At 47.8% G+C, this 27,643-nt stretch overlaps 1 protein-coding gene across 12 annotated transcripts in view; it reads right to left on the bottom strand.

Moving 5' to 3' along the window:
• dysf (dysferlin, limb girdle muscular dystrophy 2B (autosomal recessive)) overlaps positions 1-27,643 on the bottom strand; it is a 444,465-nt gene that overhangs the window by 33,944 nt on the left and 382,878 nt on the right. For all 12 annotated transcript variants that reach the window (XM_069923420.1, XM_069923428.1, XM_069923419.1 and 9 more), the window contains 3 exons: positions 25,365-25,535; positions 24,000-24,142; positions 20,233-20,372 (listed from right to left, as the gene is read on the bottom strand). In XM_069923420.1, coding sequence (XP_069779521.1) covers positions 20,233-20,372; positions 24,000-24,142; positions 25,365-25,535 — 454 coding nt within the window. The remainder of the gene's footprint in view (positions 1-20,232; positions 20,373-23,999; positions 24,143-25,364; positions 25,536-27,643) is intronic.

Below are 27,643 nucleotides of genomic sequence, written 5' to 3'. Positions count from 1 at the left end.
CAACAATAAAGCTCTTGGCAACTCTATTCCTGTTTGCTCATCAGGTGCACACAGGTCCACGCAAACAGAAGGATCAAGGCCCAGAGTTTGACCCCAGCAAGCAGAAACACGTGACTGAAAATGGTCACTGCTTTCTTCGTCGCGTTAAATCCGCGTTCCAGTCTGACCGCTGCGATCAGCGTGTGGCTGAATTCGACCATCATTGCGGATGGCTCAACACTTTGTAAGAATGATCAGTCGTTCCTGGGCGCTGTAACCGCAGATGTCTTGCTCAATTTGGCCTGCGTGCCAGCAATGGCGCTGACTCTGTACATCGTGGATCGAAAGGTGCGTCGTACCCGTCCCAAGTTTACAAGCATAAGGGATGCACGGATCACATTCTGCCGGGAGCACCTGTTTACAACCATGTTTTCTTTTAACTAGCATAGAGAGTCGAGGATCTCTGGTGTATCTAATTGACCTTCTGTGCCTCCTTGTGGAAGTGCATAAGCACTTATAAATACGTATAAAATATTTTCTTTTCATGTGTTTTTTTTAAATGTAACATGGGCTTTGTCATTTACTGTTATTAGTATCATTATGAATTTCATTATTGTTCTATTCATGTCATTTTGCTTATGTAACATTTGCTAAGCGACATTAATAAAAATATTGAACGAGTCAGCCCCTTTCACAAGGACGAAGACCATTGATCATCAAGATCTTCGCAGGAAGCTAAAAGTGATGGGTTCTGATTTACTGGGAAAGGACACATTCTTTCCTCATTTTTTAATTGCTGCATTTGCACAGTCAGTTTGTTGACATGTCTTTCTTTTCCACACACCTCCTTCTTCTTGAGTATAGTTTACAGGCCCCTGTAATTAGAAATTCTGCCTGGCCTGAAGGAACTAGAATCCCGTGGTCCTATGCGATGTCACGTATTCACTCTGACAATAAATCTGAACTTTGAACATGCTGAGAGATAGATGTTTTGAGACATTTGAGAGGAGAGAAGGTTATGAAAGACAGTTAAAAAAAATCATTACTGATCGGTCTGAATGCCGTTGTTATCAGATGGCAGAATGGTGTTGCAATATCTTCTAAAAGAACATGACTGCATCCGCAAAAAAATTTGCATGCTCCAAAATTCATCATCCACCAGGCTGCAAGAATCAGTGGCTGGAACTGGCCGTCGCCTCCACGTCAGCCAATCTGTGGGATAACCTGCTTGGTTTTGCATTGTTACTTTGTTTGGGATACTGATCACCTTTCGTGGTTACCTACCGGGTGCACTTGCACACGGTGGCATAGGAACCAACTGTGCGGAAGAGCTCCCATGAGTCCTGCTGGGCGTCCGCACAGCACCCAAAGAGGGCCTCCCCACCTCATCAGCGGAAATGGTCTACGGCGCACCGCTCTCCATCCCAGGCGATGTCCATTTCGGCTCCAGAGAACCACCACTGAATGCCCTGGATGTCCTACAGTGGCTGAGGAACCACACTGGCTACCCACGACCATGTCGTACCACCACCCACAGGATGCCAACCAGCCACGTCCCACAAGAACTCAAAGCCACGGACTTTGTCTTTGGGGTCGGAGGAGACAGTGAGTCTGTGCCTGGTGTCGGGTGAGAGGAGGAGGAGCCAAGAGACAGCATCAGAGGGTGAGTAGAATAAATAGCTGGACTTACTAATTTGGCTAGTCCAATCTATATGTAAATTCGAGGTGGGAGTCGACGGAGGAGAAGCTCGGAGAGAGTGACGTGGAGATAAGCAGTTAAATACAAGGGCTTACTGGGGCTTGGGCCTACTCAAATCGGGCTGGGAGTCTGAGGAGGCAACAGCTGGAGTTTGAGCTGTGAGTCAGAGGAGCAGGAGCTTGGAGAGAGTGACTGGGTTAATTGGTCAAGGTTAATTGGTCAAGCGGCCAGTAAAAGGAGTAAAAGGGGAGGGGGCGGCCAGCGAGGAGCGGCGCACTGAGTGAGTGGGGCACTGAAGGAGTGGGACTTCCAGCCTTTGGCTCAACAGCCTTAGGCAAAAGCAGGCGAGGAGAAGGGTAAGTGGCATTATTTTAGCTCAGTCATGCCTATGGGGTTAGTGCTTTGTACTGGATGTCAGATGTGGGAACCATGGGTGAGTCCCACCCTCCCAAATAGCCACATCTGCGACAGGTGCACCGAGATGCAGTTCCTTAAGGACCGAGTTGGGGAACTGGAGCTGCAACTTGAGGACCTACGGCTGGTAAGGGAGAGTGAGGAGTTGATAGATTCAACTTTCAGGGACATAGTTACCCCAAGACCAGATGTGTCAGGTAAGTGGGTAACTGTCAGGGGAGGGAAGAAAAATACCAGGAAAATGGAGAACAAAGGAGGAAAAACCCAACACCCAACCCCAACCAACCAATTTTCCCCTGCAACCGCTGCAACCGTGTCTGCCTGTCCCGCATCGGACTTGTCAGCCACAAACGAGCCTGCAGCTGACGTGGACTTTTTACCCCCTCTATAAATCTTCGTCCGCGAAGCCAAGCCAAAGAAGAAGAACAGGTATATTTTGTTGGATGCTGTTGAGGGAGATGACCTGACAGAAGCTGGCAGCAGTGACCAGGTCGCTGGTACTGAGCCTGGCACGGTGGACCAAAAGGTAAAGAGGAATGCAATGGTCATTGGGGACTCCATTGTCAGAAATACAGACAGGAGATTCTGTGAGCCAGATAGGTATGCTCGCATGGTGTGCTGCCTCCCTGGTGCAAGGGTGCGGGATATCTCAAATCGGGTCCAGGGTATTCTAAAAGGGGAAGGCGAACAGCCTGATGTCTTGGTACATGTGGGTACCAATGACATCGATAAAAAGAAGGAGGAAGTACTGAAAAAGAGATCTAGGACAGAAACTAAGAAATAGGACAGCCAGGGTGGTGATCTCTGGTTTGCTACCTGTGCCAAGTGCAACTGAGGACAAAAATGGAAGGTTAAGAAAAATGAATGTGTGGCTGAGGGGCTGGTGTAAAGGACAGGGTTTTGGCTTCTTGGATCATTGGGATCTCTTTTGGGGAAGGCATGACCTTTACAAGAAGGATGGGTTACACCTAAACTCAAAAGGGGTCAATATATTGGCAGCTAGGTTTGGTACAGCCGTCGGGTGCGGTTTAAACTAATTTGGCAGGGGGATGGGAACCTGTATAGTAGGGCAAAAGACAGAAAAGATAAAACAGGAAAAGTTAGGTTAGGCAGCGAAAGTAAAAAATCAGAAAGAGCAAGGAGGGTGAAAAAAGCAAATCTGAAGGCTTTATATCTTAATGCAAGAAGCATTCGGAACACGGTAGATGAATTAGCTGTGGAAATTGAGATAAACAAATATGATTTGATTGGGATTACAGAAACATGGCTGCAGGGTGGGCAAGCCTGGGAACTTAACCCGGGGTATACGATATTTAGGAGGAATCGGCAAGAATGCAAAGGAGGTGGGGTAGTATTGATGGTGAGAGAAGGGACCGACACGATTGACAGAAAGGATATCAACTCGGAAGATGCGGAATCTATATGGGTAGAACTGAGGAATAGCAAGGGGCGGAAAACATTAGTGGGGGTGGTATCTAGGCCTCCAAATAGTAGTGTAGAGGTGAGGGAAGGCATTAAAAGAGAAATTAGAAAAGCGTGCAATAAGGCAACAGCTGTTATCATGGGAGACTTTAATTTGCATATAGATTGGACTAGTCAAATTGGTAAAAATACAGAGGAGGAGGAATTCCTTGAATGTTTACGGGACGGTTATCTAGACCAATATGTCGAGGAACCAACTCGGGAGCAGGCCATTTTAGATTGGGTATTATGCAATGATAAGGGGCTAATCAACAATCTTGTTGTACGAGGCCCTTTTGGGTAGGAGCGATCACAATATGATCGAATTCTCACTCGACATGGAGAGTGATGAAATTAAAACCGAGACTAAGGTCTTGAATTTAAATAAAGGGAATTATGATGGTATGAGACGGGAGTTGAGTAAGATTGATTGGGTGGTGTTTATGGGGGAATTGACGGTGGATAGAAAATGGAAAGCATTCACAGATCTAATGGAGAAATTGCAGAAATCGTTTATACCAGTTTGGCATAAAAATAAACCAAAAAAAGTGACTCAACCGTGGATAACAAGGGAAATTAGAGACAGCATTAGGTCCAAAGAGAGAGCATATCAATTGGCTAAAAAAAGTACCACAACCGAAGACTGGGAGCAGTTCAAGATGCTCCAAAGGAGGGCAAAGGGATTAATCAAGAGAGCAAAAATAAATTACGAAAGTAAGCTTGCGGCAAACATAAAAACCGACTGCAAAAGTTTTTATAAATATGTCAAGGGGAAAAGATTGGTGAAATCCAGAGTAGGTCCCTTGCAGTCGGAATCAGGGGAATATATAATGGGTAATAAGGAAATGGCAGACCAATTAAATTCTTACTTTAGTTCTGTTTTCACAAGACAGGATACAAATAACCTCCCAAGGATGTTGGGAAACATAGAGACTAATGCAAGGGAGGAACTGAAAGAAATCAGTATCTCTAAGGACATGGTCTTGGGGAAATTGATGGGATTGAAGGCAGATAAATCCCAAGGGCCTGATAATCTACATCCTAGGGTACTTAAGGAAGTGGCCATTCAGATAACAGATGCTTTAAGAATTATTTTCCAGAACTCGATAGACTCAGGATCAGTACCCATGGATTGGAGGGTAGCTAATGTTACCCCACTATTTAAAAAGGGGGGTAGAGGAAAAGCGGGGAATTATAGGCCGGTGAGCCTTACATCAGTAGTGGGCAAAATGATGGAATCCATTATTAAGGATGTAATAGCGGAGCATATGACTAGCAGAGAAGGGATCGGATGGAGTCAACATGGATTTACAAAAGGTAAATCGTGCTTGACAAATCTATTGGAATTCTTTGAGATGGTGACAGGTAAAATAGATGGGGGAGAGCCAGTGGATGTGGTGTACCTGGACTTCCAAAAGGTCCCTCATAAATGACTGGCTTCCAAAATCAAGGCTCATGGGATTGGGGGCAAAGTATTGATGTGGATTGAGAACTGGCTGGCAGGTAGAAGACAGAGAGTTGGGATAAATGGCTCGTTTTCTGAGTGGCAGGCGGTGACCAGTGGGGTGCCACAGGGATCTGTACTGGGACCCCAACTGTTCACAATTTACATTAATGATCTGGATGAGGGGATTGGATGGAATATCTCCAAATTTGCAGATGACACTAAGCTAGGAGGGGTTGTGTGTACGGAAGAGGGGGTCAGGAAGCTCCAGTGTGATTTGGATAAATTGAAGGACTGGGCAGATACATGGCAAATGCACTACAATGTGGATAAATGTGAGGTTTTGGTCATACAAACCGGAGGGCAGGTTACTATTTGAATGGCAATAGATTAAGAGATGGGGAAGTGCAGAGAGACCTAGGGGTACTTGTACACCAGTCTCTGAAAGCGAGCATGCAGGTACAGCAGGCGGTTAAAAAGGCAAATGGTAGGTTGGCCTTCATATCAAGAGGGTTTGAGTCTAGGAACAAGGATACCTTACTGCAGCTGTACAGGGCCTTGGTGAGACCCCACCTGGAGTATTGTGTGCAGTTTTGGTCACCTTATCTAAGGAAGGATGTTCTTGCAATGGAGGGAGTGCAGAGGTGATTCACCAGGCTGATACCTGGAATGGCAGGAATGACTTAAGAGGAATGATTGCGCAAATTGGGATTGTACTCGCTGGAGTTTAGAAGATTGAGAGGGGATCTCATAGAGACCTATAAAATTCTGGCAGGACTGGACAGAATGGATGCAGATGGGATGTTTCCAAGGATGGGAAAATCCAGAACCCGGGGCCATGGTTTGAGGATAATAGGCAAACCATTTAGGACCGAGATGAGGAGGAATTTCTTGACCCAGAGGGTGGTGAATCTGTGGAATTCATTGCCACAGAGGGCAGTAGAGGCAGGTTCATTAAATCTATTTAAGAGGGAATTAGATCTATTTCTTCAGTATAAGGGTATTAAACGTAATGGAGAGAAGGCAGGGACGGGGTACTGAACTTTAAGATCAGCCATGATCTCGTTGAATGGCGGAGCAGGCTCGAAGGGTCGAATGACCTACTCCTGCTCCTATCTTCTATGTTTCTTTGTTTCTATGTAAGACGGGGCAAACCAGGCACCCCCCTGAAGTGACCTAACGAAGGGCCTTTCAAGGTACTGAGAAGGTAGGAGGTTATATATACTCTAGACATGGGAAGTAGGCACAACATATTTACAGTCAACCACCTCAAGAAAGCCCACTTGCATTGTTCAGAGCCTTTCCCTCCCCCTACACCGTGGCGCCAGAGGTGCCTGCCCAAAGACAAATTCCCAAACCTCACTCAAAGAGTCTGCTATTCTGGGTGGGGTGGTGTAGTGGGCTAGGTCAACCCCGCACATGACGGGCCGAAACACCATAGCGAACAGCCAGTGTGGCAGGGCACAGGGGTTTATCCCCCACCGCGCAGAAGTTCCAGGCTGCAGGAGCGCATTGCCAGGGAAATGGCCAGGCCTCTCATCAGTATTATGACATCACTCCCACGTCACCCCTCCGCCCCCCCCAAAAAAAGGAACACGCGTGGTTTGAATAAACGGCAGTTACGGGTTTACTTGCTTGGTGTGGACCCCAGTTATTTCAGCGGCTCTGCCTTTAACAGGCTGCAGTTCAACAATTGTGCAAGAGTTATTCCTGGGCGCTGTAATCACAGATATCTTGCTCAGTTTGTCAGTTGCCTGCATGACATTAATGGTGCCAATTCCACACATTGTGGATATAAAGGTGCATTGTAACAGTCCCAAGTTTGCAACCATAAGTGATGCACGGATCACTTTCTGCCAGGAGCTCCTGTTTATATACCATTGTGGCGGATCGTGCCACTTAGCTCTCGAACCATCGTGGAGAGCTTCGGGCTCTCGTGGGAGCAGGAACCCAGGCAAGATAGGGTCCAAGCAGCAGACTGGCAGCGCGAAGCTGGGCAGTTTCTTTCCTCTCTTTGAGTCAGAAGATTGGCTCGCGTTTTCGACTGTGGATAATGACATCTGAACCGTTGAATTATTAAACTTAATGGTTGGACCGAATTGTGAAATAATTAAACTTAGTTTTCATACAACCCAGAAACGACTACAGGGGTGACCCTGGCAATCTAAAATGGTCCCTTTTGCACTGCAAAATGATGGAAGGAGACAATTCAGATCTATAGAATAATGTTCCACTCAAACCGCCCACCTTCTGGACATCAACACCGCAAGTATGGTTCTAGATAACTGTCAACGCCACAAAGTACTACTACGTAGTCAGTGCGCTGGACCAGGAAATCTCTGGGCTCATCATCAATTACCCTCACCACCAGCTGACAACAAGTACAAAGGGATCAAAACTCTTCTCATGCATACATTCGGTTTCTCCCACTGTGACGGGGTGGAAAAACTGCTGCACGTGGATGTTCTGGGTGCCCACAAACCAGCCACGCTCATGTACAAAATGCAAGCCCTAATGGATGGACACAGGATCTGCCTCCTCTTCAAACAGGTTTTCCTCAAACAAATGCCTGAGAACATCTGTCTGTTCCTCTCGGATGACAATTTCACTGACCCCTGACAGCTGGCAGCCCGTGTGGGTTTGGCCTGAAGTCCATCGATTTCCTTGGGCTCCGCATTGATCAACACAGGACGGTCCCTCTTCCATCAATGGTTGAGGCCATTCGTAAATTTGCCAAGCCAACTACGGTCAAAGGTTTGCTGGAGTTTGTTGGGATGGCCAACTTTTACCATCGGTTCCTCCCTTCAGCTGCCAGGATCATATGACCACTTTTCAAGCTTCTGTCTGGTTAGACCAAAGAACTCAGCTTGGCCGTGGAGTCTGCGGCAGCTTTAGGCCAGGCCAAAGATGCCCTGGCCAACGCCACACTTCTAGTGCATCCACGCATTGATGTCCTCACCTCCCTCAGAGTCCACGCATCCAACACGGCAGTCGGCAGCGTCCTGGAGCAGCTGATTGATGGGCATTGGAGACAGTTCGCTTTCTTTAGCAGACACCTGCGACCTCCAGAGCAGAAATATAATGCGTTCGACAGGGAGTTGCAAGCCCTCTACCTCGCCATATGCCATTTACGCTATTTCCTCAAAGGACAAGATTTCATGGTCTTCACCGATCACAAGTCCTTCGCATTTGCCAAGGTGTCAGATCTGTGGTTGGCAAGCCAACAGCATCACCTCTCTTATATCTCAGAGTACATGACATCTATCAAGCACATTACTGGCAAGAAAAACCTCATGACTAAAACTCTTCCTGTACATCCATCCTGACTGTCCACTCCCTGTCCCCTGGATTTGACTATTATAGCGCTTGCAACAGCCCAGCTGCAGGTTGGCAAGATACCGCACTGCAGTCTCAGGGCTCCAGCTGGAAGACGCGAGTTTCAGGCCATCCAAAGCCACACTTCACTGGCCGACCTAGGCACACTTATCCCAATGCATGGAGGCATCGTGTCTTTGATGTGCTACATCCAGGCGACAACTCAACTAGTTGCAGACAGATTTGTGCGCCATGGCCTGCGTAAATAGGTCGGCCACTGGGCCAGAATGTGCCTGCACTGTCAGACATCCAAGGCGCAGAGGCATGTGAATGCCCCTTTTTAGTCCTTCCCACTAAAATTGATGATTTGACCACGTCCACATGGACATCGTCGGGCCGCTTCCAGTTTCCAGAGATGCCACGTACCTGTTCACGATGGTGGACAGGTTCACTAGATGGCCGGAAAAAGCTGTCCTGCACTCAGACACTTCCACGACATCCTGCACCAGGGTCCTTATCGGCAACTGGTTAGCCCGTTTCGACCTTCCTTCCAATATCAAGGTGGCACAGTTTACGACCGGCCTATGGGCAGCACTGGGACAGCTCCTAAAGACCCAGTTTACATCACAACATGGCCTACCACCCACAGTCTAATGGCCTGATGGAAAGGTTCCTTTGGCATTTGAAGACAGCCCACATGGCGTAGCTCCAAGGCCTGGATTGGGTGGACGAGCTGCCTTGGGTGCTCCTTGTCATCTGCAGGAGGAGGATTTGGCTATGTCCTCTGCTGAGCTCATCTACAGGGCCCCGTTGACAGTCCCAGGAGAGTTTGTGCCAGCAGGCTCGCAGCCAGGAGGAAACACCCACGATGCTACTAATGCGACTTCGCGAGAAGGTGGGAACCCTGACCCCATCCCAACCTCATGCCATGGTCCAGCTCCATCCTACCCAAAGGTTCTTGAATATGGCTTCATAAGGAGAGGGGCGCACCAGATGCCCGTTCAGGAACTGTTCCAGCCCCACAGCAGAGAGGTCGGCCTCCCAAATGTACAAACTGTTTACGAACTGCGGACTCAGCACCTCCGAACTTTGGTTCTGGGGTGGTGGGGGGGGGGTCATGTCGTGGGCTGCATTGATCCACAAGCAAACAGGGTCATGGAGGTGCAGACTCACCCTTGCTGACGCCATAATGGTCCCAGGTGGGGGGTGGGGCGCAAAGGATCATGGTAAGCTTTCGGAGAGTTCCAGTAAAATTATTTGGTTGGTTCAGCTCACTCACAGCTTCTGTGTGGTTTTTCTTTCATTCGCTGTACAGTACATCAACCACAACCTCAAAAAAATTTACTAAATAGCGTTGTGAACCCATCAGCCAGCAAGATGCAGAAGCATCTTGGGCTGACAATTTGTGCTGAGGGTCGGAAAACCAGTGCGAAGAAGTGTTAGCTGAAAACTGCAAGCGAGAATGGCTCGGTGTGAAGTCGAAGTGTAAGAGACACCCTGCAAGGACTGTGCCCGTGGCAGCCGACCGGCCAGCGGCTCAGAGGACACAGGCTAGAGAGTGTGCGTGACCTGCGGGAGAAGGACCCACATAGACTGCGGGAAGTCGGCAACTTGCTGTCAAGCGGCTGATGCAGATTGTGGGCTGCTAGTGACTTGCAGTTGAAGTACCCACACATGCCGCAGGCCGCCATAGACTGGATCATTGGAACCAACATTCTGGAGGGTTCTGAGAGCAAGGAGGGCTCCTGACGGAGCGCTGACGGCATGCTGATCATATTGAAGGTTTGGATCTGGAGTTCGGGGTTGAACAGGAGTCTATGGCGCTGCAGAGCACTGGAGGCAAATCGATGGACACTCAGTGTCTCTGAAGGGACTTCTCTTTCTCTATTGTTAGAAGCATCGTGCAATGCTTATGGAGACTCTTTGCCAATCTTCTCTTCTCCTTGGCTTGGCTTCGCGGATGAAGATTTATAGAGGGGTAATGTCCACTTCTGCTGCAGGCTCATTGGTGACTGACAAGTCCGATGCGGGACAGGCAGGCACGGTTGCAGCGGTTGCAGGGGAAAATTGGTGGGTTGGGGTTGGGTGTTGGGTTTTTCCTCCTTTGTCTTTTGTCAGTGAGGTGAGCTCTGTAGTCTTCTTCAAAGGAGGTTGCTGCCCGCCGAACTGTGAGGTGCCAAGATGCACGGTTGGAGACGATATCAGCCCACTGGCGGTGGTCAATGTGGCGGGGACCAAGAGATTTCTTTAAGCAGTCCTTGTACCTCTTCTTTGGTGCACCTCTGTCTCGGTGGCCAGTGGAGAGCTCGCCATATAACACGATCTTGGGAAGGCGATGGTCCTCCATTCTGGAGACGTGACCCACCCAGCGCAATTGGGTCTTCAGCAGCATGGATTCAATGCTTGCGGACTCTGCCAGCTCGAGTACTTCGATGTTGGTGATGAAGTCATTCCAATGAATGTTGAGGATGGAGCGGAGACAGCGCTGATGGAAGCGTTCTAGGAGCCGTAGGTGATGCCGGTAGAGGACCCATGATTCGGAGCTGAACAGGAGTGTGGGTATGACAACGGCTCTGTACACGCTGATCTTTGTGTGTTTCTTCAGGTGGTTGTTTTTCCAGACTCTTCTGTGTAGTCTTCCAAAGGCGCTATTTGCCTTGGCGATATACATCACGTATATTGCATTTTTTCCATTACTTATGACAATAAAAGGTAACTTCAAGATAATACACGGCATGAGTCAAGTCAGGCCCATTGACATGGATAAAGATGATGAATTGCCATCGAGATTGTAATATTGGGGATGTCGGGTTAGGACATTAAATCCTGACCCTACTGAAAATCTGCTTAAAAGGTATCTTAAAAGTAATGTAAGTTACATAGAAACTCCTTTAAGCAAACTTTGAGTATATCCACTTGCTCACAACCAAGGTGAAAAAGAAGGAAAAAAATTACCGTCGAGTTACCTGTGCAATGTAAACCAATGGGCGATGAGGTCTGAGCTGACTAGCATGTCAGCGGCCCCAGAGACAGGTGAGCAACCTCCGCTGCCGCAATGAAGTGTCCCACACCCGGTGGAATAGGCTGATGGCGCCGAAGAGGAAGTGTTACGAGCCCAAAGGACCCCAAAGCCCAGCAGCAATAGACATTCACCAAGACAAGTGGCTTTCAAAACAAAAGTTGTTTTTAATCAACTTCAAACATGAAAATAGAATCAAACATTAACTTAACTCTATACTTAACTAACCCAAATTAACCCCCTTTTAATTCTAAGCGCATGTGTATGCGATGTGTGTGTAAATTCAAGAAAAGTTCTTTGGTTCACAGTTCAAACTCACTTCTCCTTCTTCCAAGTTCTCTGGTTGCAGGCAATTACCATACTGTGCACAGAATTTAACATGTATAAAGTTCACCAGGCTTGATGCTTGAAAGGTAAATGTTGACCGCTAGGAAGGTTCTTGTAGGGTTTGCAGAGAGATATTTGTTGCTCCAGGATTTCCACTACTGAGGTACCACCACTAGTCACCTCAGCATCTCACTGATGAAACTTGCCCCATCAGAGTCTTCTAGATGGTAACCTCTTTCTTGAAGCTACCACAGAGTTCGATTCCTTCCTCTATTTCAAGAGAAACATCAGACAGATAGCACTTCCAGCCATCTCCTGCTCTGGAACTTGCTTTCATCGGTTTCAAACAGTTTTCCCTGGATTGCACTTTTCAGTTACTTGTCGGTGTCCTACACACTGACTGACTGACTGAGCTATTAATTCAACTCTCTCTCTTTTTCAATTGAAACTCCAAAGAGAGCATGTGAATCATGTCTTGCAAAACCCCCACCTTCTCCAGCAAACAACAGAAGTTCTTTCTTCTTCTCAAGAGTTATCTTAGGTTAACAATCCAGGATTGACCTTTCGATGAGCACTTTGCAGAAAGGGTACTGATAGATAGCATGACTCCAGCAAGACAATGGTCAAGCATTTTATGACTTCAGTTCAATTAACACCAACTTGTGAGAGGTGCTTACATTCTCCAGAGATCTTGCAATGTGAATTCTTTAGTCTTTCAAAAGATCTGTTTTAAAATGTATAAATGTATGTGACCTGCTCTAAATCTTATAAATTCTCCCCAAATATTAATATTGTTACAGAAGAAACTGGAAGTCAACCAGGTCTGTCTAAATTAGCATTGGAGTTGGATAGTCAGTGACCAGGGAGAAGATGCAGCATCCACCATACCCGGAGAAGTGAGTCATGTGGATATATTTAAGGAGATTAGAAGTTGGAAAGTAGCTATGAAAGCAGAAATAAGTAAAATGACTGAAGTTATGAACAATATGAAACAACATATTGATCAAAATAAACATGAAGTTAATAAATTGAAAGAAGATGTGGAGCAAGTTAAAGATAGAATGTTACATATGGAGAATAAGGAGACTGCCCTGACTGCTCTAAATCAAAAGCTTTGCCAAAAAAATTGATGTTCTAGAAAATTATAGTAGAAGATTGTGGGTTTGAAAGGGAGGGGTGGGGGGGGGGGGGTGGAACAACAGGATATCCCACAATTTTTTCAAAAATGGATACCAAAAGTATTGGGCCAAGAGAACTTTGTGGGAGCCCTTCCACGTAAACCCCACCCCTGGACAAAACCCACGTTCAGTCCTGATAAAATTCCTGCATTATCAGGATTTTTTAAAAAGTACTGGGAATAAGTACTGGGAATAAGTGCTGGGAATAAGCTGAGCCGAAAGCTTGTCAAAGACAAGGGCCACTTGAATATCAAGGGAGTAAAATTCTATTTTATCCAGATATCAGTGAAGACTTTTAAAGTGAAGGAAACTATTCAGCTCCGTGAAAAAGACTCTGTGGGTGAAAGGAAATTGTTCTTTTCTACGGAACCGGTGACCTTGAAGATTTTTCTCCCAAATGAATAAACCAGGTTCTTTTTAAATTGCTATGAGGAGGAGGAGGAATTTGTTGGAAACTTGGCCAAATCAACCATTGGACTGAAGGCCTTGAGGACGAGGAGCAATGGGTTTTTTTCTTTGTGCTGTTGACTCTATATAATTGAGAAGGAGTTTAACTATTGACTGTTATGTTTTTCTCATATATATAATAGAAGAAATGTATTAAGTTTTTCAGGGGGGTGGGGAGAGGTGGATGAGGGTGCTGACCACTGAGGATTCATGTGTGTACATGACTTATGTCATGGCCCACACAAGGGAGGGTGTCTTAGTGTTGCTTCGGTTAGCAACGTGAGTTGGGGGGGGGGGTGGAGAGGATTATTTTTTTGTACATTCTGCTAAATGTCATTATATTTAGCAATCCACTTCTATTCATATTTCTCCTTTTCATTCTTGGATTGTCAGGTGGGCAGAGATCAAGCACAGTGGATGCCGAATTTTTTTAAATTTAATTGCTTGGTGGAGGTTAGCGGGACAAGGTGATGGAAATAAAGGTTGAATATGCAGTAATGAGTCCATCAATAAACCTCTTAAATTTTAATATAAATGGGATTAATGGCCCATCAAACGGAAGTAAAACACTTTTGCACATTTTAACAGAAAAAGAGGATTTAAAATTGAAAAGAGATTGAGTTAGCCATGTTTTATCTTCTTCATTTAATTCGCAATCAAGGGGTGGGGGTAGCAATTTTATTTCATACAAATCTTCCAATTGACATTCAACAGGTCAAAACAGATCAGCAGGTAGGTTTTCGGTCAGATGAACGTAGAGAGTCTTTTCTACAGAGTCGGGGAATCAGTAACCGGAGGACATGGGTTTAAGGTGACTGGGGAGAGATTTAATAGAAACCTGAGGAGTTGGTGTATGGAACGGGGACATTCAGAGGACGTGGTCAAGGTAGATGCTATTACAGAGTTTACGAACAAATTGGACAGATACATGGATGTATTATTCTACCTGGTCCCACTGATGTGTGCCCAGTCCATATTCTCCATACCCCTCCCATCCATGTATCTGTCCAAATTTTTCTTAAATGTTAAAATCAAGCCTGCGTTCACCACTTCAGCTGGCAGCTCCCCAATGTTCCTTTGAAGTTTTTCCCCCTTTCACCCTTAACCCATGTCCTCTAGTTTTTATCTCTCCAAACCGCAATGGAAAAAACCTGCTTGCATTTACTTGATCTATACCCATCATCATTTTGTATCTTCCTTTTGGCTTGGCTTCGCGGACAAAGATTTATGGAGGGGTTAAATTTCCACGTCAGCTGCAGGCTCGTTTGGGGCTGACAAGTCCGATACGGGACAGGCAGACACGGTTGCAGCAGTTGCAGGGGAAAATTGGTGGGTTGGGGTTGGGTGTTGGGTTTTTCCTCCTTTGTCTTTTATCCCCTCATTCTTCTACATTCCAGGGAATAAAGTCCTAACCTGTTTAACCTTTCCCTGTAACTCAGTCCGGGCAACATCCTTGTCAATCTCCTCAGCACTTTCTCAATCTCATTGAGAGCTTTGCTGTGGTCAGGTGTCCAGAACTGCACACAATACTCCAAATTTGGCCTCATCGATGTCTTATACAACTTTACCATAACATCCCAACTTCTGCAATTTCATTTCTGAAGAAAAATGTGCCAAAAGCTCTCTTTATGACCCTATCTACCTGTGACATCACTTTCAGGAAATTATGTATCTATGTTCCCAGATCCTTCTGCTCCACCACACAATGGTCCTCAAAATCTTGTAAACCTTTATTAAGTCACCTCTCATCCTCCACCACACCTGTGACAGAATATATAGAAATAGTTTTGGGAAATAAATTGGGAAATGTTTGTTAGAGTAGGTCACATGCAAACACTCTAAAACAGATCTTGCTTGAAATACTGGAGCTATACTACACATAATGGCTTCTCGCACCATTTTTGCAAGAGTTTTGTAGAGTGCTCAAAAGACGTCACTAATGGATTATTGTTTATCAAAGATAACAGATGAAAGAGCAGGCTGGAGCCGCTGCTGTTTGAAAGGAGAATTTGCTGTTATAAGAGGGTCATGTGGTTTTGTAAGCAGAGAGAGTCAAACAGGCTTCCTCTCAGTCTCAGACTGTGAGAGAGAGAGAGAGACTCACAGACATCACTTGACAGCAACAGCCAGCAGAAGTTGCTGGGACTGAAACAGGATAAGCTGGCAAGCCTTTGGAAGACAGTCTGGTCAAAGCCCTTGTGGCTCATGCAAGAGGAGAGGACTGACTGGCTGTCTAATGTTTCACTTGGAATAATTGAAACAGAAAAGAACTCTGTGGTGACCTGAAAGAAAGAGGTTATCATTTGGAGAACCCTGATGGGTCAAGTTTCTTCAGCAAAACAATGAGGTGACTGATGGAAGTACATCAGTTGTGGATGTCCTGGAACAACACATCTCTCTCTGAAAACTGACAAGAACTTTCCTGAGTGGTAACCATTTACCTTTCAAGCACCAAAGCCTGGTGAACTTTATAAATGTTAATTTCTGTGCACAGTCTAAGAATTGCCTGCAACCAGAGAACTTGAAAGAATGAGAAGTGAAATTGAACTGTGAACCAAAGAACTTTTCTGAACTTACACACACATTACAAACACATGCGCTTATAATTAGAAGGGGGTTAAGTTAAGAGATGTTAAAGTTTGATTCTATTTTCATGTTTAAAGATAATTAAAAGCAACTTTTGTTTAAGTAACCATTTGTCTTGGTGAATATCTATTGCTGCTGGGTTTATGGGTCCTCTGGACTCGTAACACACCAAAGAGAAAAGCCCTACCCCGCTTCACAAGTCATGCTCCCCAATCCAGGCAACTCTCCTCTATGCTCTCTTCGAAGGATCGTGGGAACTTTATCTCAAATAAACTTTAACAAATAAGAATTACATTGCATCTGTACGTTACACTCGTGTGCAAAACAATAATTTTCAATATTCAAACTTCAATCCTTTGGTGCAAAGAAATTGCAAAATGTTCCAATCATTTAGAAGAGAAAGAAAATCCTCACTTTTATTTCAAATGTCCAGCCCCTTATCCTAGGGCTTGTTCTCTTGATCCCAAATCTCTATCCTTCGTAGAGACCACAGGTGTTGAAATCTGGAGCAAAATCCAATCCTCTAGGACAGGGGTGTCAAACTCAAATTCACGGAGGGCCAAAATTAAAAACTTGGACTAAGTCGAGGGCCGAACTAAATATTTATTGAAAATTTTCAACAACATCTGCATGTTTTCTCTTCTTTCAACATATGTAATGTTAAACTTTTTCTTATTAAAATAAATGTTTAATAATAGTTTTGGATAAACTCTTTCATTGTCATTGGCCCATTTCCTTTGGAGTTCTGAAACCGTGCACATGACGAGTCAATGAGGGATGATTAAAGCAGTGGTCTTCAAACTTTTTCTTCCCACCCACAGACCACCTTAAGCAATCCCTTACAAATCACAGAGCACCAATGGCACAGGGACGCGAGTGGAAAGAAAAAGGTTGAGAACTGTTGTATTGTGGTAACTCCACATCTCATTAGGTTAATTGTTAGGCAAGTGGTCAGAGAAGGACCCCCCACCCCCCACCCCAAAAAAGGCTTAAATCACAGGAACAAAATAAGCTTCCGTCTCACTGCTCCCAATCTTACACACAGTCCTGATGTGGAATGTGGGGTCGCAGCTCCACGTTCACCCGAGTTCAGGTGCTGTCTGTGTGGAGTTTGTACGCTCTCCCCTTGTCTTGGATCAACAGGTCGGTCGCCTGACGAAGGCACCCGAACCCCCCATTGAAACGCCGACGTCCGGGGCGGTGGAGGAATTGGCTGAGAAGAGCGCGTTGCTCCCAGCCCCCTCCCATGGTCGGAGAGGGATTAAACTGCGATCTCACGGCGCCGGGCTCGTCTCCCACAAAAGGAGCGGGAGGCAGGGTCCGCCGCACATGGAGTGAGGGGGAAGGCGTCGCCAATGAGACGTTTGGTCCGGCATCGCCGCTGAAGTGCAGAGCCAGCGAGGATGGTCCCCAACAGCCGCGTCTGTGTGTCCGGGAGCTGGGCGGGCTGAGTGCGGCGCTCCGATCCCCGGGATTCGGGACTCTGAGATCCCTCCACACCTCCGGCGTCTTCATTTTCACCTTCAGTGTGCATGCGCTATACTGGCGCGGCGGCCAGCGGGCCAACTCTAATATATATTTAATATGAACTTGTGGGCCAAATATAATTTGACATGTGTGCTCTAGGAGAACTCAACGGGTTGAGTAACATCCGTGGAAGAAGGGCTGACAAGATCTTGTGCAGACCTACTCCCTGGCGTGGTATGAGCAAGGCTTTTCATTGGCTGATCCTCAAAGTTCAAAGTTTAGATTTATGGTCATGACATCACAGATAACCCTGATAATTATTTTCCCTGCAGGCCTGGCAGAATTTCTACTTAGTGGAAGTGCAAAAAATTGCACTCAAGTGAAGATAAAGAAGGGAAATGCAAATAAAGCAATAGTGCCAACAAACTGACTGTGCAATAGAGAAAATAAATATTCAATAATAAATAACGTGCAAAGTCTCTGACTGAGTTTATTACATTTCCATGCACTCCAAACATTTGCAGATGAAGTCCAATTTCCACAAGCCTTTTGTCATTCATCAACATTAAGACCATAAGAAACAGGAGTAGAAATAGGCCATTCAGCCCATCGAGTCTTCCCTACCCTTTAATCAAGAGTTGATCCATTTTCCAACTCAGCCCCTCTGCCCATAACCTTTGACACCCTGGCTAATCAAGAACCTATCAATGCACTAATTCAGCAAAGTTTGGCCAATGCTTGTCCATCACCATGGTAACATGGTTAAGGGGCCCTTAATGTAATTAAAATGTTCAATGATGCCAGATCACATACAGAGCAGTGATGGCAGGATGCTCAGCCACACAATGGGATGCAATGCGAGTCGACCCAGAGTTAATGTGAAGGAATATCTCAAAGGAGGAGTAGGGTGTGGGCATTGAGGAGGGATTCAGGGAGGGAGCTCTTCTCAGAAGAGCGGGGTCCCCCTGGGAGAGGGAATAGTGTGGCTGGGTTACAAGAACATGGAAATTCAGGAAAGGTCTCATGAGGGCTAGAGAGAGAGAGAGAGATGGGGCAATCTTCCCCTGAGGACGGAAAGCTGAGAGAGGTGGCATGAGACTGAGGGGCAGCGGGAAGAGGGGTGTCGGCTTGGCCAGCTGTGAAGATAACAAACAGCATGATGAAGTGAAACCTGAAAGTCTGCAGACGCTGAGATTGTAGACCATAGGAGGTATAGAACAATCACCTATGTTTTAGGCTGGAGCCCTTCATCAAGGTATAAGGAAAATGCAGACAAGGCATCTTAATAAAAGACCAGAGAGAAAGGTTTAGGGTTAGAAGAATATGGAGGAGTTCACACCAACAGCCAAAGGTGAAAATTGGATATGATGAGTAAAAGATGAGAATTGATTTTAGCTCTGTGAAAGGAAACAGGGATAAGGAAAGCAAGAGAGAGATGGGGGGAGAGAGAGAGAGTGAGAAAAAGGGGGAGAGAGAGAGAGGGGGGGGAAGAGAGAGAGAGAGAGAGAGAGAGAGAGAGAAAAGGGGGAGAGAGAGGGGTGAAGAGAGAGAGAGAGAGAGAGAGAGAGAGAGAGAGAGAGAGAGAGAGAGAGAGAGAGAAGCAGAATCAGGAGACCGGAGACCTTAACGGAAACCAGAGAAGTCGATGTCTATACCATCCTGTTGGAGGGGGCCCAGATGGAAGATGAGGTGTTGTTCCTCCAATGTACGAGAGGTGTCAGTCTGTCAATGCACGAGACCGTGGACAGACAGGTCAGCAAGCTCTGCGCGGAGTGTAGCAGGACTGTGATTAGCAGGAGTCCAAGATTAAAAGCCAAAAAGTCACAGAATGCAGAGACAGGCCCTTTGCCCCAACTTGTCCATGCTGGCCTAGGCGTCTACCTGAGCCTGTCCCAGTCACCCATGTTCAGCCCTTCTCCCTTTCCGGTTCATGTTACGCCTAAATGCCTTTCAACATTGTAATTGTCCCTCACCTCTACCCCTCCCTCTGGCAGCTTGACCCACGCACCCACTGCTCTCTGTGTGAAGGTGCCTCTCCCTTACAAACCTTACAAACCTTACAAACCTCTCCCTTACAAACCTTTCCCCTCTCACAGATACTGATATATGACATCTGCACAAAGTGAAGAGAGGGAGACATCAAGGGTAGGTTTATTGCACAGAGAGTTGTGGGCGGTGTTCCCTCGGAGCTGTGCACATGTGCGTGGGCGTGCTACGTTCACAGTAAACCCATTGCACCTGCCAAATCAAGGCCATCTGTAAACTGGAGGAGCAACACCTCGTCTTTTGTCGGAGTATTCTCCAATCAGGTTTCTCCAATCTCTGTTAAACCCCTCCCCTGAGTCTCACTCTTTTCCCATCCCTCTGCCGTCCTTTCTCCAGCTCCTCGCCCACTTCGCCCCATCACTCCTCAGCTGTTTCCTCTTTTACCTTTCCACCTGTATCATCATCTTTCCTCTTTCCAGCCGGCCTGTACTCCTCCTCCCTCCGTCCCCCTCACCCTTTTTGTCAGGTACTTGTTCGTTTTTGATTACAGCCGACCCAGATTTCAGATATAGCATCAGAGTTACATACAGGACATCACGTACAAACCCCTGAGATTCCTCTCTCCTGTATACTGTTCACAAAATACTGTACACAACGTACACGTGTAAACAAATAAAGAACAGTAAACAGATAACGAATGTAAACAGCAATACAGAGAGAATAAAAAAAATGTCAACTCCCTTTTACGTCTGATGGATCCTGAGTTTCTCCAGTGCGCTTGTGCATTGCACTAGACCCCAGCATCTACATATTTCCAGGAGAGGAGAGAACTATGTTTCCAGCAGCCCTCCAATGGAGAAAACCTCACATCCCCCCCTCCCCGCCGGCATATGCTGAATGCAAGCATTACCTGCTCGATGTCGGGCTGCAAGGGGCTGTAGAGGGACCTGGTCTCCACATGCTCCGGAACCAGACCTTGTCTGCGCAGCACGTGAAGGGCTAGCCGTTCCGAGGGGGGTCCGAGGTGGATGTTTGATTGCCCTCCGTCCTCTGCAAAGGGGGAATGGACGATCAGACGGTTATCCACGAAGAACAGAGCTGAGACTGACTGCTGCCTTAACAACCTCACTGTAAGGGTATCCGTGCCCACGTTACTTGGAGAGTCACCCCCAACGCCCAGGCACTGGGCATGGATGATCTGTGCCCACGTTACAGGGAAAGTCACCCCATGGGGTTTGGGGCACAGGACCCTCTCGATGGGAACGAGTCCTTACTGCTCTTTGAACTGTCCCAGCATGCCCCTCAGAACAGAGGCAGAACCATAGAGCCCCACAGCACAGAAACAGGCCCTTCAGCCCACCATGTCTATGCTGATCCACACAAATCCCAATTCCCCAAATTAGAACACAGAACAATAGAGTACAGGCCCTTCAGCCCACAATGTTGTGTTGATCTAATGTAAACCTACTCGACAGCAAACTAAGCCCTCCCTTCCTCACTCTCTCCATTTTTCTTACATCCACGTGGCTGAGTCTTTTAAATGTCCCTATTGTACCAGTCTCCCCCACCACCCGCTGGCTCCCACTACTCTCTGTGTAAAAAACTTACCCATAACATTCCTTCCCTCACCTTGCAGACATGTCCTTCATATCTTTTCTGTTAGGGCCATGACCACCTCTGCCTTTGCAACCCTATTTAATGGTCTGTCTAAATGCCTCGTAAATGTCATGAAGCTCTCCTATTCCTATGTAGCGAAGTATTCAATATTGAGCTACTACAGACGTCAGTGCACACGTTGAATTGATGTATACGCGGGGAACACACAGTGGAGCCTAACGCAAGACTTGCACCTTGCATGCTGGGCTTAGATACGTCACTGCTTCTGTCACATAGACAGCACGTGACATCATCAGTGATGTCATCAGCCCAGAAAAAAACTTGCCTTCGATGCAGGTCGATTTCCCGCATTTTCCACGGTGCACCCGCCATTTTGGGTAGCCTATTCGCTTGCTGGTAAATGGGTCGCCACACCACCACCTCACGTCATCGTATTAATAGTGCAAAGTGAAGGGCTGAATGGCCTTCACCTGCTCCCATAATTCCACCACCTCCTCTGGCAGCCAGTTCCAGATATCAACCGCTCTCTGCGTAAAAGCCCTGCTCTTCAGATCCCCTGTTCAACTCCTTCCTCTCATCTTAAACCCATACTTTTGATGCCACTTTTGTGGGGAAAAGGTTTGGACTACCTCTCCTAACTATTCCTTCACTCAGGTCACTCCCTCAGTCTCCATCGCTCCAGGGAAAATGCACTCATCCTGTCCGAACGCTCCCCATAGTGTCCTCCAATCCAGGCACCATCCCAGTGAAACTCCTCTAAACTCTCTTCAGCGTACCCACATCCTTCCAAAGTGTAGCTATTCAAACTCGGGGCCAATTGAAAGATGGGATATAAACATCAACAAGGCAGGCGAAGGCCATATTCCAGGAATCTCTCTGTACAGGGCTGCATTATTCCAATCCCATCTTGGTGACAATTAGAAATTCTAACCAGGGCCACCAGTTAAACTATCCTGTCAGGGGAATCACTTCATGGGATGGGAACTGGTCCAAACAAGACTACAAGAAATTGCAAAGGGTTGTGAACTTGGCTCAGACCCTCACCCTCCATCAACTCCATCACACACCACTCCCCTCCATCACACACCCCTCTCTCCATCAACTCCATCACACACACCCCCTCCCCTCCATCAACTCCACCACACACTCCCTCCCCTCCATCACACACACCCCTTCCCCTCCATCAACTTTACCACATACCTCTCCACTCCATCACACACCCCCTTCTCGATCGACTCCATCACACACCCCTCTCTCCATCGACTCCATCACACACAGCCCCTCCCTTCCATCATCTCCACCACACACTCCCTCCTCTCCATCACACACCCCCCACTGACTCCATCACACACCTCCTCCCCTCCACCAACTCCACCACATACATACACATCCCCCTTCCATCAATTCTATCACACACCCCCCATCAACCATCACACCCCCATCCCCTTCTGTAGACTCAATCACACCCTCCTCCCCTCCATCGCACCCCCTCCTCTCTATCAACTCAATCACACCCTCTTTATCGCCATCACATCCCCCATCTTTCTTCAACTCCATCTTGGAAAAGTAGCCAACATATTGTCCCATCCCGGCCATATTCTCTTCACTCTCCTCCCATCAGGGGAAGATTCATGAGTGTGAGACCATGTCCCACAAGATTCAAGAACAGCTTCTTCTCTGCTGTTATCAGACACCTGAATAACCCCAAAGAGTAAAATTTTGTTGCCTGTTCTCCACCCCAACTAATCTCTGTACTATGGCTGGGTTGTTCAGTGGGACTGCTCACAGAAGGAACTTTCCTACTGCACTCCAGCACTCCACACTTTCATTAACTCTGCCCAGATTCTACCAACTCTCTGATGCACTCAGGATCGACGTCTCCAGCCAATTAACCCACCAGCCCTCCACCTGTGGGTTGTCAGAGGAAACTAAGGTGGCGGGGTGGGCTGGTAACCACATGGTTATGAGAGGACATGTGCACTCCACACAGAGAGCGCCAGAGGGCAGGATCGAACCTGGGTCACTGGAGCTCTGGAGCCACAGGACTACCCAATCCGCCACTGAATATTGATTCATTCCGTTCAATTCTATTTCTTTGGAGCAGTTTATATTTAAATTTATTTGTCACTTTATACTGAGGACTGTGGGAAGGGTTCTTCTGCGAGCAGTCTATCAGGTTGTCTCGAACATCCATCCAGCACTATTTACAGAGTATGGGGCTACAATGAACAGAAAAATCAATTAGCACCAAGCAAGGGCAGCATGAGAGCACTGTGGTGGGGTGCATTCAGGAGCCTGAGATCTGCTGGGGAAAAAATGCCTGTGCCCTGTTGGTGGGCGCTTTCACACTCTTGGGCCTTGTCCCTGATGGGAGGTGGGAGAAGAGAGTGTGTCCGGGGTATGATGGGTTCTTCTGTGTGATGGCTGCCTTTCCCAGTCAGTGGTGGATGTCGATAAAGTCCATGGTGGGGAGGGGAGTTTGCGTGATGTTCTGAACGGCTGTCACTGTTCCCGACACCAGCTCACAGGGCTTCACGATGCCCAGGCTCAAAGAGAAACCAAAAATCCGTAAGGCATAGGAGCAGAAAAAGACCCATCGTGTCTGCTCTACCATTCAATCATGAGCTAATCCATTTCCCCACTCAGCCCCCCTGCCTGGCCCTCTCCCCATAACCTCTGATGCCCTGGATAATCAATAACCTTATCAATCTCTGCCTTAAATACACCCAATGATCCGGCCTCCACAACCTCCTGTGGCAACAAATTACACAGATTTACACCTTCTGGCTGAAGAAATTCCTCCTCTGTTCTAAGCAGACACCCTTCAATCCTGAATTTGTGTCCTCTTGTCCTAGACTCTCCCACCAGAGGACACAACCTTTCTACATCTACTCTGTCCATGCCTTTCAACATTCAAAATGTTTCAATCAGATCCTCCCTCATTCCCCTAAATCCCAACGAATACAGGCCAAGAGCTGTCAAATGGTCCTGATGTGAAAGCCCTTTCATTCCTGGAATAATCCTTTTATTCCCCTATTTTCAGATTGTAAAGATACGTACCAAATTCTGACAGAAGAAACTCCTGCCCTCTGAACAAGATTTTGTCTTCTCTGCATACCGGGAGCCTGTAGCCATGTCTCTGCGCATAGATGTGGAGGCACTGTGTCGGTGTGAGCTGGTCACGCCAACGATTAGGTCCTGATCTAAACGAGGTACACATAAAATCAGATGAAGTCAGAATAGAAGTCGGAACATGATTTAATCAACTGTAGTGTCTGCTGACGTCAGCGCTACCGAAACGAGAGACGTCCATGCAGCACGAGGGTGAACCGGCAACTGAACTTCATTTTGAATTCTTTGCGCTGCTCGAGGAGACCGCCCACTTCCTGCGAGAGGCGCTCTGGCCCTGGGAAATGATGTCGACGCATCGTGGCAACTCTCCCCACCCAGAGGTACGCAACACGGACATGGCGCCGTCTCCCTTCCAGGCAGCCCGTGTCGCCAAATGCAGGCTCAGAAGGGGAGGCCTGTGCCATCTTGTGTTGGGCGACTGGGGCGGCAATTCGGCCTGCCCAACCGCACGGTTGCTCGGCCCACCACAAAGCTATTAAAAATATGGAGAGGGGACATCCGACATTTGGAGGTGATTTTACATAACTCCCAGCAAAACTTGCCTCATCAAGACCTCCAGAGATGCCTGTAAAGTCCAAAATTCCACATGCCAGAAATCCGGTCCACCAAAGAATCAGGACTTTTCAAACATTTTAAATTTAGCGGGCTTTTGCGTGCCTGAGCGCCACAGATGCAGAGCAGCAATGGTTGACCACGTTTATTGACCTTATTTTTCTTTAGAATTGCTCGCTTTGATAAATAAAGCACATTGTATTTACGACTGAATAAACTATCAAAATTTATCCATTTATCTCTTCTTTATTCCTCCTTAAAAGTACTGCCCGAGAATCAGGAAAATTTGAAAATCCGGACCGACCCCATCCCCGAGCAGGCCGGATTTTCAGACTTCAACCATACATTCCTAGCACTGCAAATGAGAGGGTCAAGTTACAAGATAAGGGGATGGTAAATCAGAACTGAGGTGTGTAGGAGCTTCTAGAAATCTCTGACCCCAAAGGCCCAATCACCAGAAAGGAGGTAGGCTTTTGAAGGATCAGGAATTTGAGGCCAATGGAAGAGGAGATGAGGCCTGGGATAGATCGGCCATGATCATCCTGAGTGGTGGGGTAGGACTTAGGGACAGAGTGGACAATTCCTGCTCCTATAGTCTTATGCCTTTGTGGTAGAGCTTGAGTATTCTCTGGGGTTCCATAATGGTTTGATGAGTGCCCTGCATCAGGATGAGGTTAGTTGTTTCCCAAGACTCATTGTTGGAAGGCAAAGGATTAACAGAGAGAGAGAGACAAAACGCACATGGCATAGCTTTGAGGTAACCCACAGCAGGCTCCGAATCGCGACAGGAAACGGTTCTCCAAATCAATGACGGTCTCCCCTATTTTATCATCCTTTGAAAGGAGGTCATAGTCGTAGAGAGTGATCTTCAGATCCTTCTCAATGGGTAGGATTCCTGTCAGTTCATACATCCTACAAAACATGAACAACATGTTAAACACAGGTGTGGAGGGAGCTTCACTGTGTATCTGACCCCGGGAAGGTGAGATGGGACGGTGTGGAGGGAGCTTCACTCTGTGTCTGACCCCGGGAGTGTGTGATGGGACAGTGTGGAGGGAGCTTCACTCTGTGTCTGACCCCGGGAGTGTGTGACGGGACGGTGTGGAGGGAGATTCACTCTGTGTCTGACCCTGGGAGTGTGTGACGGGACGGTGCGGAGGGAGCTTCACTGTGTCTGACCCCAGGAGTGTGTGATGGGACGGTGTGGAGGGAGCTTCACTCTGTGTCTGACCTTGGGAGTGTGTGACGGGACGGTGTGGAGGGAGATTCACTCTGAGTCTGACCCTGGGAGTGTGTGACGGGACGGTGTGGAGGGAACTTCACTCTGTATCTGACCCCGGGAGTGTGTGATGGGACGGTGTGGAGGGAGCTTCACTCTGTGTCTGACCCCGGGAGTGTGTGACGGGACGGTGTGGAGGGAGCTTCACTCTGTGTCTGACCCCTGGAGTGTGTGTTGGGACGGTGTGGAGGGAGCTTCACTCTGTGACTGACCCTGGGAGTTTGTGATGGGACGGTGTGGAGGGAGCTTCACTCTGTGTCTGACCCCGGAAGTGTGTGACGGGACGGTGTGGAGGGAGCTTCACTCTGTGTCTGACCCCGGGAGTGTGTGACGGGACGGTGTGGAGGGAGCTTCACTCTGTGTCTGACCCCGGGAGTGTGTGATGGGACGGTGTGGAGGGAGCTTCACTCTGTGTCTGACCCTGGGAGTGTGTGATGGGACGGTGTGGAGGGAGCTTCACTCTGTGTCTGACCCCGGGAATGTGTAATGGGACGGTGTGGCAGGTGCTTCACTCTGTGTCTGACCCCGGGAGTGTGTGATGGGACGGTGTGGAGGGAGCTTCACTCTGTGTCTGACCTTGGGAGTGTGTGATGGGACGGTGCGGAGGGAGCTTCACTCTGTGTCTGACCCCGGGAGTGTGTGATGGGACGGTGTGGAGGGAGCTTCACTCTGTGTCTGACCCTGGGAGTGTGTGATGGGACGGTGTGGAGGGAGGTTCACTCTGTGTCTGACCCTGGGTGTGTCTGATGGGACGGTGTGGAGGGAGATTCACTCTGTGTCTGACCCCGGGAATGTGTGATGGGACGGTGTGGCGGGAGCTTCACTCTGTGTCTGACCCAGGGAGTTTGTGATGGGACGGTGTGGAGGGAGCTTCACTCTGTGTCTGACCTTGGGATTGTGTGATGGGACGGTGCGGAGGGAGCTTCACTCTGTGTCTGACCCAGGGAGTGTGTGATGGGACGGTGTGGAGGGAGCTTCACTCTGTGTCTGACCCTGGGAGTGTGTGATGGGACATTGTGGAGGGTGCTTCACTCTGTGTCTGACACTGGAAGTGTGTGATGGGACGGTGTGGAGGGAGCTTCACTCTGTGTCTGACCCCGGGAGTGTGTGACGGGATGGTGTGGAGGGAGCTTTACTCTGTGTCTGACCCCGGGAGTGTGTGACGGGACGGTGTGGAGGGAGCTTCACTCTCTGTCTGACCTTGGGAGTGTGTGATGGGATGGTGCGGAGGGAGCTTCACTCTGTGTCTGACCCCGGGAGTGTGTGATGGGACGGTGTGGTGGGAGCTTCACTCTGTGTCTGACCTTGGGAGTGTGTGATGGGACAGTGTGGAGGGAGCTTCACTCTGTGTCTGACCCTGGGAGTGTGTGATGGGACAATGTGGAGGGAGCTTCACTCTGTGTCTGACCCTGGGAGTGTGTGATGGGGCAATGTGGAGGGAGCTTCACTGTGTCTGACCCTGGGAGTGTGTGATGGGATGGTGCGGAGGGAGCTTCACTCTCCTCTCATCCCTGCCGTCACTGCCCTGGAGAGTTTGACGGGTCAGTATGGAGGAAACATCACTCAGTGTCCTGGGCGACTGTGTTGACACTGGCAACGTTGCCTTCATTTTGAGAGGGGTAGAATATAAAAGCAGGGATGTGGTTTTGAGGATTTCTCAGGCATTGATCAGATCACACCTGGAATAATGTGAGTAGTTTTTGAGCTCAATATCTAAGCTGGAAGTGCAGAGGATCCAGAG

This window comes from Narcine bancroftii, chromosome 3, assembly GCF_036971445.1.
Source record: "Narcine bancroftii isolate sNarBan1 chromosome 3, sNarBan1.hap1, whole genome shotgun sequence".
NCBI lineage: Eukaryota > Metazoa > Chordata > Chondrichthyes > Torpediniformes > Narcinidae > Narcine > Narcine bancroftii.
Note: the sequence above shows the minus strand (reverse complement) of the source record. Positions and strands in the feature narration are given on the sequence as shown.